This window comes from Cinclus cinclus, unplaced genomic scaffold, assembly GCF_963662255.1.
Source record: "Cinclus cinclus unplaced genomic scaffold, bCinCin1.1 SCAFFOLD_329, whole genome shotgun sequence".
Lineage (NCBI taxonomy): Eukaryota > Metazoa > Chordata > Aves > Passeriformes > Cinclidae > Cinclus > Cinclus cinclus.
The window spans coordinates 1-15,617 of NW_026912049.1; the positions used below are offsets into that span (position 1 = coordinate 1).

At 44.4% G+C, this 15,617-nt stretch overlaps 2 protein-coding genes across 2 annotated transcripts; one reads left to right on the forward strand and one right to left on the reverse strand.

Moving 5' to 3' along the window:
* Positions 1-31: 31 nt before the first annotated feature.
* On the reverse strand, positions 32-9,321 carry LOC134057111 (endoplasmic reticulum transmembrane helix translocase-like). The gene is made up of 6 exons (XM_062514135.1): positions 9,022-9,321; positions 6,221-6,310; positions 5,433-5,623; positions 4,218-4,290; positions 3,213-3,368; positions 32-878 (listed from the first exon to the last, which is right to left on the reverse strand). The coding sequence occupies exons 1-6, from the start codon at positions 9,301-9,303 to the stop codon at positions 660-662; spliced, it is 1,011 nt and encodes a 336-aa protein (XP_062370119.1). The 5' UTR covers positions 9,304-9,321; the 3' UTR covers positions 32-659.
* An 81-nt stretch (positions 9,322-9,402) lies between these two features.
* CHCHD5 (coiled-coil-helix-coiled-coil-helix domain containing 5) lies at positions 9,403-15,019 on the forward strand. Its single transcript, XM_062514134.1, has 5 exons — positions 9,403-9,449; positions 9,553-9,690; positions 11,993-12,159; positions 12,686-12,712; positions 14,835-15,019. Coding segments are annotated over exons 1-5 (351 nt in total). The 5' UTR covers positions 9,403-9,447; the 3' UTR covers positions 14,852-15,019.
* Positions 15,020-15,617: the final 598 nt, after the last annotated feature.

The following is a 15,617-nucleotide window of genomic DNA, read 5'->3' on the forward strand; positions in this document are numbered from 1 at the left end:
TCCGTCCAAAAATCCATTGATCCCACCCAAAAATCCCATTGATCCCGTCCAAAAATCCCATTGATCCAACCCAAAAATCCCATTGATCCGTCCAAAAATCCCATTGATCCGTCCAAAAATCCCATTGATCCGTCCAAAAATCCCATTGATCCACCCCAAAAATCCCATTGATCGCACCCAAAAATCCCATTGATCCCACCCAAAAATCCCATTGATCCACCCAAAAATCCCATTGATCCCATCCAAAAATTCCCATTTTTAGCCCTTTTATCCCTTTAAAAAAATCCCCTATTTTAGCCAAATTTTCCCATTAAAAATTCCCATTTTTTAGCCAAATTTTCCATTTAAAAAAATCCCATTTCTACCTTAAAAAATCCCATTTTTCCCTTAAAAAATACCCATTTTTTTGCCCGTTTTCCCACAGAAAATTCCCATTTTTTACCCATTTTTCCCATAAAAAATCCCATTTTTTAGCCCATTTCCCGATTAAAAAATCCCATTTTTTTACCCCATTTTCCCATGAAAAATTCCCCTTTTTAGCCCAGTTTTCCATTAAAAAATCCCATTCTTCCCTTAAAAAAATCCCCATTTTTTTTGCCCTTTTCCCCATTAAAGAATTCCCATTTTTTGCCCATTTTTCCATTAAAAATTCCCATTTTTTAACCCATTTTTCCCTTAAAAAATTCCATTTTTCCCCTTAAAAAAATCCCATTTTTCCACAGAAAAATCCCAATTTTGGGAACACATCCATCAAAATTCCCATTTTTAGGAATTTTTTTCTCTAAAAAAAATTCCCATTTTTTTTTTACCAATGGAAACGAGGTCCCGGCCACGATTTCGTCGCTGGGAATCGGGCGCCACTTCCGGTTCCTGTACACCTGAAATTCCCAAAATTCCCAAATTTTGGGGGAAAATCAACAGGAAAAGACACACAAAAAAAAAAAAAAAAAAAAAACAAAAAAAACAAAGCCCCAAAATTCCCAATTTTCAAAGGAAAAGGGACAAAAAAAAAAAAAATCCAAAAAAAATTCAAATTTTGGGATAAAAAAATTGTTGGTTTTTTTTTTTTTGATGGAATCAGTGGGAAAAGGGAATTTTCAAAAATGGGAATTTTGGGGAAAAAAAAAAATCGGAAAAAAATCCCAAATCCATCCCAAAAAAATCCCAAATCCACATAAAAAAATTCCCAAATTCACCCCCCAAAAAATCCCAAATTCAGCCCCCAAAAAAAATCCCCAATTCACTCCCAAAAAAAATCCCAAATCTATCCCGAAAATGTCCCAAATTCACCCCAAAAAAAATCCCAAATTCACCCCAAAAAATTCCCAAATTCACCCCAAAAAAAATCCCAATTTTGGTACAAAACCATTAGGTAAAAAACATCCCAAAAATCCCAATTTTGCTACAAATCACCAGAAAAAAAAACCCCAAAAATCCAAATTTTGACACAAAACCATAAAATAACCACCCCAGAAATCCCAAATTTTGACACAAAACCACCAGAAAAAAAAACCCCAAAACCCAAATTTTGGTAAAAAAAAAACATCACAAGAAAAACCCCAAAAATGCCAATTTTGGCACAAAACCATCAGAAAGAAAAAAAAACAAACAAAAAATATCCCAATTTTGGTACAAAATTATCAGAAAAAAACCACCCCAAAAAATCCCAAATTTTGACACAAAACCACCAGAAATAAAAAACCCAAAAATCTCAATTTTGATACAAAATCAATGGGGAAAAAAAACCCCAAAAATCCCAATTTTGCATACAAAATCAATGAGAAAAAAAAACCCCAAAAAATCCCAATTTTGATACAAAATCAATGGGGGAAAAACCCCAAAAAATCCCATTTTTGGTAAAAAAACATCACAAGAAACACCCCAAAAAATCCCAAATGTTTGACACAAAACCACCAGAAAGAAAACCCCAAAAATCCCAAATTTTGATACAAAATCAATGGGGGAAAAAAACCCCAAAAAATCCCATTTTTGGTAAAAAAACATCACAAGAAACACCCCAAAAAATCCCAAATTTTGACACAAAACCACCAGAAAGAAAACCCCAAAAATCCCAAATTTTGACAAAAAAACCATAAAAAAAACCCACCCCAAAAATCCAAATTTTGACAGAAAACCACCAGAAAAAAAAAAGCCCAAAAATCCAAATTTTGACACAAAACCCCCCCAAAAATCCCAAATTTTGACACAAAACCCCCCCAAAAAACACAAAAACCCAAAAATCCCAAATTTTGACACAAAACCCCCCCAAAAAACACAAAAACCCAAAAATCCCAAATTTTGACACAAAACCCCCCCAAAAAACACAAAAACCCAAAAATCCCAAATTTTGACACAAAACCCCCCCAAAAAATACAAAAACCCAAAATCCCAAATTTTTGACACAAAACCCCCCCAAAAAATACAAAAACCCAAAAATCCCAAATTTTGACACAAAACCCCCCCAAAAAACACAAAACCCAAAAATCCCAAATTTTGACACAAAAACCCCCCCAAAAAACACAAAAACCCAAAAATCCCAAATTTTGACACAAAACCCCCCCAAAAAACACAAAAACCCAAAAATCCCAAATTTTGACACAAAACCCCCCCAAAAAATACAAAAACCCAAAAATCCAAATTTTGACACAAAACCCCCCCAAAAAACACAAAAACCCAAAAATCCCAAATTTTGACACAAAACCCCCCAAAAAATACAAAAACCCAAAAATCCCAAATTTTGACACAAAACGCCCCCAAAAAATACAAAAACCCAAAAATCCCAAATTTTGACACAAAACCCCCCCAAAAAACACAAAAACCCAAAAATCCCAAATTTTGACACAAAACCCCCCAAAAAATACAAAAACCCAAAAATCCCAAATTTTGACACAAAACGCCCCCAAAAAATACAAAAACCCAAAATCCCAAATTTTGACACAAAACCCCAAAAATCCCAAATTTTGACACAAAACCCCCCCCCCCAAAAAAAAAAAAAACAAACCCAAAAATCCCAAATTTCTCTACAAAAACAACCGGATTAAAAAAAAAACCAAAAAATAAAACAAACCCCAAAACCCTTCTAAAAATCCCATTTTTTTGACCTAAAACCTCCCGGAAAAACAAAACAAAAAAAAAAAAAACCCCAAAACCTGGATGCCAGGAAATCGGGAAGAAATGAAGGTGGGAATTGCCGGAATTCCGGGATTTTTTACCTGGATCATGAAGGGTTTGTTTCCCATCCTGCGGATTTCCGACAGGTTACGGAGCTGCTGCTGCACCAGGGAGGCCTCGAAGGCCACGAGCATGGCCAGGGTGAACACGCTGTAGTACCAGAACTCATCCAGGCACCACAGAGCCACGCAAAAAACCTGGGAAAAGAATTCCGGGAATTCCGGGATTCAGGTCAGAGTTCTGGGAATTGTGGGAACTTCCTGGTCGGAAATGTGGGGAACTTCCGGTCGGAATTGTGGGCACTTCCGGTCGGAATTGTGGGAACTTCCAGTGGGAATTGTGGGAACTTCCGGTCGGAATCGTGGGAACTTCCGGTCGGAATCGTGGGAACTTCCTGTCAGAGTTCCAGGAACTGCATCCCAGAATTCCTCCAATTCAGGTCAGAATTCCGAGAATTTCCGGTCAGACTTCCAGGAATTTCCGGTCGGAATTGTGGGAACTTCCGGTCGGAATCGTGGGGAACTTCCGGTCGGAGTTCCAGGAACTGCATCCCAGAATTCTTCCAATTTTCAGGTCAGAGTTCCAAGAATTTTGGGTCAGAATTCCGGGAATTTCTGGTCAGAGTTCTGGGAATTGCATCCCAGAATTCCTCAAATTCCAGCTCAGAATTCCCAAAATTGCATCCCAGAATTCCCAGAATTTCGGCTCAGAATTCCCAAAATTCCGGCTCAGAACGCCTCAAAATCTGGCTCAAAATTCCTGAAATTCCGGCCCAAAATTCCAACCCAAAATTTGTGGGAATTTTCTTTGGCTTTATTCCCAATTTGTAACAGATCTGGGGATTTTTCCCAGAATTTTCCCCCAAATTTCGGGGATTTTTCCCAGAATTTTTCCCAGAATTTTCCCCAAATCTGGGGGATCTTTCCAGAATTTTCCCCAAATGTTGGGGTTTTTTCCCAGAATTTTCCCCCAAATTTTGGGGATTTTTCCCAGAATTTCCCCCCAAATTTTGGGAACTTTTCCTGGTTTTTATTCCCAATTTTTACCTGGAAAACGAAGAACGGCGCCGTGGCTCTTTCCTTGAAAAGCTCCAGGAATTCTGGCACCACCATCTCTGCCCTGGAAAAAGGAAAAGCCATGGAAAATCTTGGGAAAATCCCAGGAAAAATCTTGGGAAAATCCCAGGAAAAATCTTGGGAAAATCCCAGGAAAATCCCAGGAAAAATCTTGGGAAACTCCCAGGAAAAATCTTGGAAAAATCCCAGGAAAAATACTGGAAAAATCCCAAGAAAAATCCTTGAAAATTCACAGGAAAATCCTTGGAAAATTCCCAGGAAAAATCCTAGAAAAACCTTGGAAAAATCCCAGGAAAATCGTTGGAAAAAAAAAAATCCCATGAAAAAAAATCTCAAATTTTCCCCCCAAAATGTCCCAAATCTTTGCCATTCCCAATGATTTTTCTATAAAAAATTGGATTTTTTGGGGATTTATTCCCAGAAAATCCCAAATTCAGCAGGGAAATCCTGCTCCAATCCCAGCGTTTGGGGATTTTTCTTCCTGGAAAATTCCCATTTTTTCCCTGGAAAATTCCCATTTTTTTTCCTGGACAATTCCCATTTTTTTCCTGTAACATTCCCATTTTTTTCCTGTAACATTCCCATTTTTTTCCCTGGAAAATTCCCATTTTTTTCCCTTGAAAATTCCCATTTTTTCCCTGGAAAATTCCCATTTTTTTTCCTGGAAAATTCCCATTTTTTCCTTGTCACATTCCCATTTTTCCCTGGAACATTCCCATTTTTTTTCCTGTAACATTCCCATTTTTCCCTGGACCATTCCCATTTTTTTTCCTGGAAAATTCCCATTTTTTCCTTGTCACATTCCCATTTTTCCCTGGAACATTCCCATTTTTTTTCCTGTAACATTCCCATTTTTTTTCCTGTAACATTCCCATTTTTCCCTGGACCATTCCCATTTTTTTTCCTGGAAAATTCCCATTTTTCCCTGGAAAATTCCCATTTTTCCCTGGACCATTCCCATTTTTTTTCCTGTAACATTCCCATTTTTTTTCCTGGAAAATTCCCATTTTTTCCCCTGGAAAATTCCCATTTTTTTCCTGGAAAATTCCCATTTTTTCCTTGTCACATTCCCATTTTTCCCTGTAACATTCCCATTTTTCCCTGGAATATTTTCACCTTTTTTCCACTATTTCCCCCACCCCCACCCCAAAAAAAAAAAAAAAAAAAAATCCAAAAAAATCTCACTTGTTATTCCCAAATTTCTTCTCTGCTTCCCGAATTTCCTGCTCCTCCTGGAACCCTCTGGAATTCTGATAAAATCCCAAGGGATGCTCCACAGGAAAAGCCACAGGCAGGAATTGTTTTTTTCCATGGATTTCGTAGGAATATTTAATTTTTTGGAATTCAAAACTCAGAGATTCTTGCCCGTCCTCACCCTAAAAAATATCAAAAAAAGAAAAAAAAAAATCAAATTTTCCATTCCTGTAAAAAAATTCCTGAAAAAGGGGGGAAAAATCCTGGAATTCCAATTTTTGGTGGGAAAAAAATTCCAAATTTCTGGGTTTTACTGGAGGGTTTTGCCTGGAATTCCCAGATTTTTTTTCCCCCCATTAATTGGATTTTTGGGACAAATCCCAGCAGAATTCCCAGATTTTTTCCCCATTAATTGGATTTTTGGGACAAATCCCAGCAGAATTCCCAGATTTTTTCCCACCATTAACTGGATTTTCAGGGACAAATCCCAGCAGAATTCCCAGATTTTTTCCCCATTAATTGGATTTTTGGGACAAATCCCAGCAGAATTCCCAGATTTTTTCCCCATTAATTGGATTTTTGGGACAAATCCCAGCAGAATTCCCAGATTTTTTCCCACTATTAATTGGATTTTTGGGACAAATCCCAGCAGAATTCCCAGATTTTTTCCCCATTAATTGGATTTTCGGGACAAATCCCAGCAGAATTCCCAGATTTTTTCCCCATTAATTGGATTTTCAGGACAAATCCCAGCAGAATTCCCAGATTTTTTCCCTCACCTGCTCCCTGTGGATTGGCACCAGTTCCACGGAGCCGTTGTTGGGGGTTGGCACCACCTTGGCCAGGGTGGCTTTTTGGGGACAGGGTTCCTGGGGAAAAACAGCAGCAAAATCCCTCTAAAATCCCAGTTTTTATCCCTCTAAAATCCCTTTTTTATCCCTCTAAAATCCCAGTTTTTATCCCTCTAAAATCCCTTTTTTACCCCTCTAAAATCCCAGTTTTACCCCTCTAAAATCCCTTTTTTACCCCTCTAAAATCCCTTTTTTACCCCTCTAAAATCCCTTTTTTACCCCTCTAAAATCCCATTTTTACCCCTCTAAAATCCCTTTTTTATCCCTCTAAAATCCCAGTTTTTATCCCTCTAAAATCCCTTTTTATCCCTCTAAAATCCCATTTTTACCCCTCTAAAATCCCTTTTTTACCCCTCTAAAATCCCATTTTTACCCCTCTAAAATCCCATTTTTACCCCTCTAAAATCCCTTTTTATCCCTCTAAAATCCCAGTTTTTATCCCTCTAAAATCCCTTTTTTATCCCTGTAAAATCCCATTTTTTATCCCTCTAAAATCCCAGTTTTTATCCCTCTAAAATCCCTTTTTTATCCCTCTAAAACCCCTTTTTTATCCCTCTAAAACCCCTTTTTTATCCCTCTAAAATCCCAGTTTTTATCTCTCTAAAATCCCAATTTTTATCCCTCTAAAATCCCTTTTTTATCCCTCTAAAATCCCTTTTTTATCCCTGTAAAATCCTTTCTTTACTCCTCTAAAATCCCATTTTTTATCCCTCTAAAATCTCTTTTTTTACCCCTCTAAAATCCCTTTTTTACCCCTCTAAAATGCCTTTTTTACCCCTCTAAAATCCCATTTTTTACCCCTCTAAAACCCCTTTTTATCCCTCTAAAATCCCATTTTTTACCCATCTAAAATCCCATTTTTTATCCCTCTAAAATCCCATTTTTTACCCCTCTAAAATCCCTTTTTTACCCCTCTAAAATCCCTTTTTTACCCCTCTAAAATCCCTTTTTTATCCCTCTAAAATCCCTTTTTGTATCCCCCTAAAATCCCTTTTTTTACCCCCCTAAAATCCCTTTTTTTACCCCTCTAAAATCCCTTTTTTTACCCCTCTAAAATCCCTTTTTTACCCCTCTAAAATCCCTTTTTTATCCCTCTAAAATCCCTTTTTGTATCCCCCTAAAATCCCATTTTTTATCTCTCTAAACCCCATCTTTTCATCCTTCAAAATCCCATTTTTTATCCGTTAAAAATCCCACTTACCCCTCTATAACCTGATTTTTATCTCTTTAAAATCTCATTTTTAACCCCTCTAAAATCCCATACTTACACTTTGAACACTCTATATTTAATCCCCCTAAAATCCCAATTTTTACCCCTTCAAAATCCCAAATCCCATTTTTTTACCCCTTTAGAATCCCACACTTTATACCTTTAACATCCCACATTAACATTAATGGTTTTTCACTTATGACCCCAATATTTAATAAATCAAATTGAATATTTAATGACTCATTTTTATTTCTGTGTGTTTAACAGAGGAATGCCCCAAATCCCCCAAAATCCCCTTTAAACCCTGAATCCCCCTCAAATCCCAAATCTCCCCCAAAATCTCCCTCAAACCTAAATTCCCCCCTCAGACCCCAAATTTCCCCCAAATCCCCCCCATCAGACCCCAAATGTTCCCCCAAGTCCCGCTCAGACCCCAAACCCCAAATTTCCCCCAAATCGCCCCCAAATCTTCCCCCAAGTCCCCCCTAGACCCAAATCCCCCCTCAGATCCCAAACCACCCTCAAATCCAAATTCCCCCCAAATCTCCCTCAGACCCTAAACCCCCTTTAAACCACAAATCTTCCCCAAACCCCCCTCAGACCCCAACCCCCCCTCAGCCCCAAAACCCCCTCAGACCCCAAATCCCCCTCAGCCCCAAACCCCCCTCAGACCCCAACCCCCCCTCAGCCCCAAAACCCCCTCAGACCCCAACCCCCCCTCAGCCCCAAACCCCCCTCAGACCCCAACCCCCCCTCAGCCCCAAAACCCCCTCAGACCCAAATCCCCCTCAGCCCCAAAACCCCCTCAGACCCCAACCCCCCACTCAGACCCCAAATTCCCCTGAAATCCCCCTCAGATCCCAAAACACCCTCAGACCCCAAACCCCTCTCAGACCCCAAACCCCCCTCAGCCCCAAAACCCCCTCAGACCCCAAACCCCCCTCAGACCCCAAAACCCCCCGAAATGCCCCTCAGACCCCAAACCCCCCTCAGCCCCAAACCCCCCTCATACCCCAAATTCCCCTGAAATCCCCCTCAGACCCCAAAACCCCCCCAAATGCCCCTCAGCCCCAAGCCCCTCTCAGACCCCAAACCCCTCTCAGCCCCAAATCCCCCTCAGCCCCCAAATCCCCCTCAGCCCCACACCCCCCTCAGCCCCCAAACCCCCCTTCAGACCCCCAAAACCCCCCCAAACCCCCCTCAGACCCCAAACCCCCCCCAAATCCCCCTCAGACTCCAAACCCCCCTCATCCCCAAAACCCCCTCAGTCCCAAACCCCCCCTCAGACCCCAAACCCCCCCTCAGACCCCAAACCCCCCCCAAATCCCCCTCAGACTCCCAACCCCCCTCAGCCCCAAAACCCCCTCAGACCCCAAACCCCCCTCAGCCCCAAAACCCCCTCAGCCCCAAATCCCCCTCAGACCCCAAATTCCCCCCAAACCCCCCTCAGCCCCAAGCCCCCCTCAGACCCCAAGCCCCCCTCAGCCCCTTCCCGTCCGTCGCCCTTTCCCGCGCTTACCCTGACGCAGCTCAGGGCGCACTCGGCGTGCACGGACCAGAGCCCGGCCAGCGCCGTCAGCAGCTGCAGCGCCGCGATGGCGCCGAGCGCCAACAGCGCCGCTTCGGGCGGCCCCGCCGCCTCCGCCGGCGCCCACAGCCGCGGTCCCCACAGCCATAACCAAGCCGGGTAGAGACCGGCGGCGAAGGGCAGCACGGTACCGCGGAGCAGCCGCGGCCGCCGCCGGTAAAGCGTTACCGACGAGACCAGCTCGTCGTTAGGGGCCGCCGCGGCCGCCGCCATCTTCCCTCCGCCCTCAGAGCGCCGCTTCCGCTTTCGCTTTGGCTTCTGCGCATGCGGCGAGCCCGCGTTTCCCGCCTCGGGGGCTGGGGCATGCGCAGAGCGAGGGAGTGGCGGAAGTGGAGCGGTGGAGGCGGAAGAGGCGCCATGTGAGTGAGGGGCGGTGGGGCCGGGCCGCGTCCCCTCTTGTCCCTGCGGGTTGTCCCGACTGTCGCGATAGTGCCGTTGTCGTTGTCGTTGTCGTTGTCGTAGGGAGGCGCTGGCTGTCACCGCTCAGCTCTGCGGGCCGGAGCTGGAGCGCTACGGGCGCTGCGTGGCCGCGAGTCCCGGGAGCTGGCACCGAGATTGTCACCAACTGTCCCTGAGTGTCACCCAGTGCGCCGCCAACCAGTGAGTGACCCAAACTGGGAGCACTGGGATTGTCACCGACTGTCCCCGAGTGTCACCCAGTGCGCCTCCAACCAGTGAGTGACCCAAACTGGGAGCACTGGGATTGTCACCGACTGTCCCTGAGTGTCACCCAGTGCGCCTCCAACCAGTGAGTGACCCAAACTGGGAGCACTGGGATTGTCACCGACTGTCCCTGAGTGTCACCCAGTGCGCCGCCAACCAGTGAGTGACCCAAACTGGGAGCACTGGGATTGTCACCAACTGTCCCTGAGTGTCACCCAGTGCGCCTCCAACCAGTGAGTGACCCAAACTGGGAGCACTGGGATTGTCACCAGCTGTCCCTGAGTGTCACCCAGTGCGCCTCCAACCAGTGAGTGACCCAAACTGGGAGCACTGGGATTGTCACCGACTGTCCCTGAGTGTCACCCAGTGCGCCTCCAACCAGTGAGTGACCCAAACTGGGAGCACTGGGATTGTCACCGACTGTCCCTGAGTGTCACCCAGTGCGCCTCCAACCAGTGAGTGACCCAAACTGGGAGCACTGGGATTGTCACCAACTGTCCCTGAGTGTCACCCAGTGCGCCTCCAACCAGTGAGTGACCCAAACTGGGAGCACTGGGATTGTCACCGACTGTCCCTGAGTGTCACCCAGTGCGCCTCCAACCAGTGAGTGACCCAAACTGGGAGCACTGGGATTGTCACCGACTGTCCCTGAGTGTCACCCAGTGCGCCGCCAACCAGTGAGTGACCCAAACTGGGAGCACTGGGATTGTCACCAACTGTCCCTGAGTGTCACCCAGTGCGCCTCCAACCAGTGAGTGACCCAAACTGGGAGCACTGGGATTGTCACCAACTGTCCCTGAGTGTCACCCAGTGCGCCTCCAACCAGTGAGTGACCCAAACTGGGAGCACTGGGATTGTCACCAACTGTCCCTGAGTGTCACCCAGTGCGCCGCCAACCAGTGAGTGACCCAAACTGGGAGCACTGGGATTGCCACCAGCTGTCCCCGAGTGTCACCCAGTGCGCCTCCAACCAGTGAGTGACCCAAACTGGGAGCACTGGGATTGTCACCAACTGTCCCTGAGTGTCACCCAGTGCGCCTCCAACCAGTGAGTGACCCAAACTGGGAGCACTGGGATTGTCACCGACTGTCCCTGAGTGTCACCCAGTGCGCCGCCAACCAGTGAGTGACCCAAACTGGGAGCACTGGGATTGTCACCGACTGTCCCTGAGTGTCACCCAGTGCGCCTCCAACCAGTGAGTGACCCAAACTGGGAGCACTGGGATTGTCACCGACTGTCCCCGAGTGTCACCCAGTGCGCCGCCAACCAGTGAGTGACCCAAACTGGGAGCACTGGGATTGTCACCGACTGTCCCTGAGTGTCACCCAGTGCGCCGCCAACCAGTGAGTGACCCAAACTGGGAGCACTGGGATTGTCACCAGCTGTCCCTGAGTGTCACCCAGTGCGCCTCCAACCAGTGAGTGACCCAAACTGGGAGCACTGGGTCCCAATCCTGATTTTTCCTATTTTTTTTCTCCTTTTTTTCCCCCCGATTTTTCCCATTCCCCTCCACCCCCCCCCAATTTATTCCTGATTTTTGGGTGACATTTCCCCAATTTTCCCCCCATATTCCCCAAATTTCTCCCATTTTTCCCCAATATCCCCATTTTCCCAAATTTTCCCCAATATTTCCCCGATTTCCCCCCAAATTTCCCCCAAAATTCCCAAATTTCCCCCCAATTTTTCCCCAATTTCCCCCCATTATTTCCCATTTCCCCTCAATATTTTCCCGGAATTTTCCCCCAATATTTCCCATTTTCCCACAATCTTTCCCCAATATTTCCCCCTATTTTTTCCCCAAATTTCCCCAATTTCTCCCCAAAATTCCCCCATTTCCCCCCCCCATTTTCCCCCCAATATTTCCCCAATTTTCCCCCATTATTTCCCATTTCCCCCCAATATTTTCCCGGAATTTTCCCCCAATATTTCCCATTTTCCCACAATCTTTCCCCAATATTTCCCCCTATTTTTTCCCCAAATTTCCCCAATTTCTCCCCAAAATTCCCCCATTTCCCCCCCCATTTTCCCCCCAATATTTCCCCAATTTCCCCCCATTATTTCCCATTTCCCCCCAATATTTTCCCGGAATTTTCCCCCAATATTTCCCATTTTCCCCCCAATTTTCCCCCGATTTTTTCCCAATATTCCCTCAACCATTTCCCCTTTTCCCCCCACTTTTCCCCCATTTTCCCCCCAACCTTCCCCCAATTTTCCCCCCATTTTTCCCACTCTTTTCCAGCCCCCTGGTGCGCCGGATCCGCCGCGACTGCTCCGAATCCTTCGGGAATTTCGAGCGCTGCCTTTGGGATCGGCCCCGGGACACGGCCGAGTGCCAGCCCCAGGTCACCAAATTCCTGCAGTGTGCCCAAAATGTCACCCAGAGTGCCACCCCTGGGGACATCTCAGGTGCCACACCCGGTGTCACCTCTCCAGGTGAGGCTGGAGCCAAAATTTTGGGATAAAAATGGGAAAAAAAACCCCAAAATTCTGCTCAAAATGTCACCAAATTGCTGCTGTGGGCCCCAAAATCACCCAAATTTCACCCAAAATGTCACCCAGGTGCCATCCCTGGGGACATCTCAGGTGTCACCTCTCCAGGTGAGGCTGGAGCCAAAATTTTGGGATAAAAATGGGAAAAAAACCCCAAAATTCTGCTCAAAATGTCACCAAATTCCTGCTGTGGGCCCCAAAATCACCCAAATTTCACCCAAAATGTCACCCTGGTGCCACCCCTGGGGACATCTCAGGTGCCACACCCAGTGTCACCTCCCCAGGTGAGGCTGGAGCCAAAATTTTGGGATAAAAATGGGAAAAAAAACAAAAATTCTGCTCAAAACGTCACCAAATTCCTGCTGTGGGCCCCAAAATGTCACCCAAAATCGCCCAAATTTCACCCAAAATGTCACCAAATGTCACCCCTGGGACATCTCAGGTGCCACCCCCGGTGTCACCTCTCCAGGTGAGGCTGGAGCCAAAATTTTGGGATAAAAATGGGAAAAAAAACCAAAAATTCTGCTCAAAATGTCACCAAATTCCTGCTGTGGGCCCCAAAATCACCCAAATTTCACCCAAAATGTCACCCAGGTGCCATCCCTGGGGACATCTCAGGTGTTACCTCCCCAGGTGAGGCTGGAGGCAAAATTTTGGGATAAAAATGGGAAAAAAACCCCAAAATTCTGCTCAAAATGTCACCAAATTCCTGCTGTGGGCCCCAAAATCGCCCAAATTTCACCCAAAATGTCACCCAGGTGCCATCCCTGGGGACATCTCAGGTGCCACACCCGGTGTCACCTCCCCAGGTGAGGCTGGAGCCAAAATTTTGGGATAAAAATGGGAAAAAAACCAAAAATTCTGCTCAAAATGTCACCAAATTCCTGCTGTGGGCCCCAAAATCACCCAAATTTCACCCAAAATGTCACCCAGGTGCCACCCCTGGGGACATCTCAGGTGCCACACCCGGTGTCACCTCCCCAGGTGAGGTTGGAGCCAAAATTTTGGGATAAAAATGGGAAAAAAAACAAAAATTCTGCTCAAAATGTCACCAAATTCCTGCTGTGGGCCCCAAAATCACCCAAATTTCACCCAAAATGTCACCCAGGTGCCATCCCTGGGGACATCTCAGGTGCCACCCCCGGTGTCACCTCCCCAGGTGAGGCTGGAGCCAAAATTTTGGGATAAAAATGGGAAAAAAACCAAAAATTCTGCTCAAAATGTCACCAAATTCCTGCTGTGGGCCCCAAAATCACCCAAATTTCACCCAAAATGTCACCCAGGTGCCACCCCTGGGGACATCTCAGGTGCCACCCCCCCAGGTGAGGCTGGAGCCAAAATTTTGGGATAAAAATGGGAAAAAACCCCAAAATTCTGCTCAAAACGTCGCCAAATTTCTGCTGTGGGCCCCAAAATCACCCAAATTTCACCCAAAATGTCACCAAATGTCACCCCTGGGGACATCTCAGGTGCCACACCCGGTGTCACCTCTCCAGGTGAGGCTGGAGCCAAAATTTTGGGATAAAAATGGGAAAAAAACCAAAAATTCTGCTCAAAATGTCACCAAATTCCTGCTGTGGGCCCCAAAATCACCCAAATTTCACCCAAAATGTCACCCAGGTGCCATCCCTGGGGACATCTCAGGTGTTACCTCCCCAGGTGAGGCTGGAGCCAAAATTTTGGGATAAAAATGGGAAAAAAAACCCAAAATTCTGCTCAAAACGTCGCCGAATTCTTGCTCTGGCCCATCTCCTTTTTTTTTTTTTTTTTCCTAATTTTTTTTCCCAGTGGAAAAAAATGGAATTTTTTGGTTAAAATTTCGGGATCAAATTCTAATCAGAATTCCCTAAAATAAAAAAGAAATCCAGAAGAAATCCAGTTCCTTTTTTTTGTTTTTTTTTGTTTTTTTTAATCCTGTAAAAGCAAAAAAAAAAAAAAAATAAATTTAGGATAAAAATTTGGTTTAATTCCATGAAATAAATCCAATACCCAATTTTTTTTTTTTCGTGGAAAAGGTGAAAAAAAAAGAGGAAATCTGGGGGAAAAAAAAAATCAGAATAAAAATTGGATTAAATTCCTTCCAATAAATCCAATTCCCAATTTTTTTTTTTTCCCCCCCTGGAAAAATTGAAAAATAGAGGAAATTTGGGAAAAAGATTTGGGATAAAAAATGGGATTTAAATTCTCTCAAACAAAACCAATTCCCACTTTTTTTTTTTTATTTTTTTTTTCCCCCTGGAGAAGGTGAAAAAAAAAAAAAAAAAGGAAATTTGGGAAGAAAATTTAGGATTAAAATCGGATTCAATTCCTTCAAATAAATCCAATTCCCAATTTTTCTTCTCTCTGGGAAAAAAAAAAGAAAAATAAAAATTTAGGAATAAAATTTTAACATTAGAATTCCCTAAAATCCACCTGGATTTTTTTTTTTCCTGGCTCTGTAAATGACTGGAGGGAAAAAAAAAAAAAAAAAAAAAAAAAGAAGGAAATTTGGGGAGGAATTTTGGGATTTTTTTTTTTTTTTTGGGGTTAAAAATGTGAATTTTTGGTGATTTTTTTTTTTCTTTTTTTTCCCCCCTCCCCCCTTTCTCCAGAGAATTCCTGGAATTAAAACCCCGGGAAAGCTTCGGAACCTTCTGGAATCTTCTCCAAAATTCTTGGAATTTCCCCCTGGAAAAGATGAGGGGTTTGAACCCGAATTCCCAGGATTTTATCCCAAAAATCAGAGGAAGAAATAAAAATTCCAGAAGGGATCATCGGGATGGGACCCAAAATTGGACTTTTATCTTCTTTTTCAATCCCAATTTTTTTCTTTTTTTCCCAAATTCTTCTTTTTTCTTCCCTAACTTTTTCCCTCTTTTTTTTTTTTAAATCCCAATCCCCAAATCCCACAATCCCAAAACCCCAATGCCAAAATCCCCAATATCCCAAAAATCCCAATCCCAAAAATCCCAAAATCCCCAATATCCCCAAATCCCAATCCCTAAAATCCCAAAATCCCCAATATCCCCAAATCCCACAATCCAATATCCCAATATCCCCAAATCTCAAAAATCCCACAATCCTGAAACCCCAAAAATCCCAAAATCCCAAAGTCCCAAAATCCCAAAACCCCAAATCCCCCAATCCCAATATCCCAAAAATCCCAAAACCCCAATACCCCCAAAATCCAAAAGTCCCAAATCCCTGAAACCCCAAATCCCACAATCCCAAAATCCTGAAACCCCAAATCCCACAATCCCAATATCCCAAAAATCCCAAAATCCCAATATCCCACAATCCCAAAATCCCCAAATCCCAAAACCCCAATATCCCAAAAACCCCAATATCCCCAAATCCCACAATCCCAATATCCTGAAATCCCAATACCCCAAAAT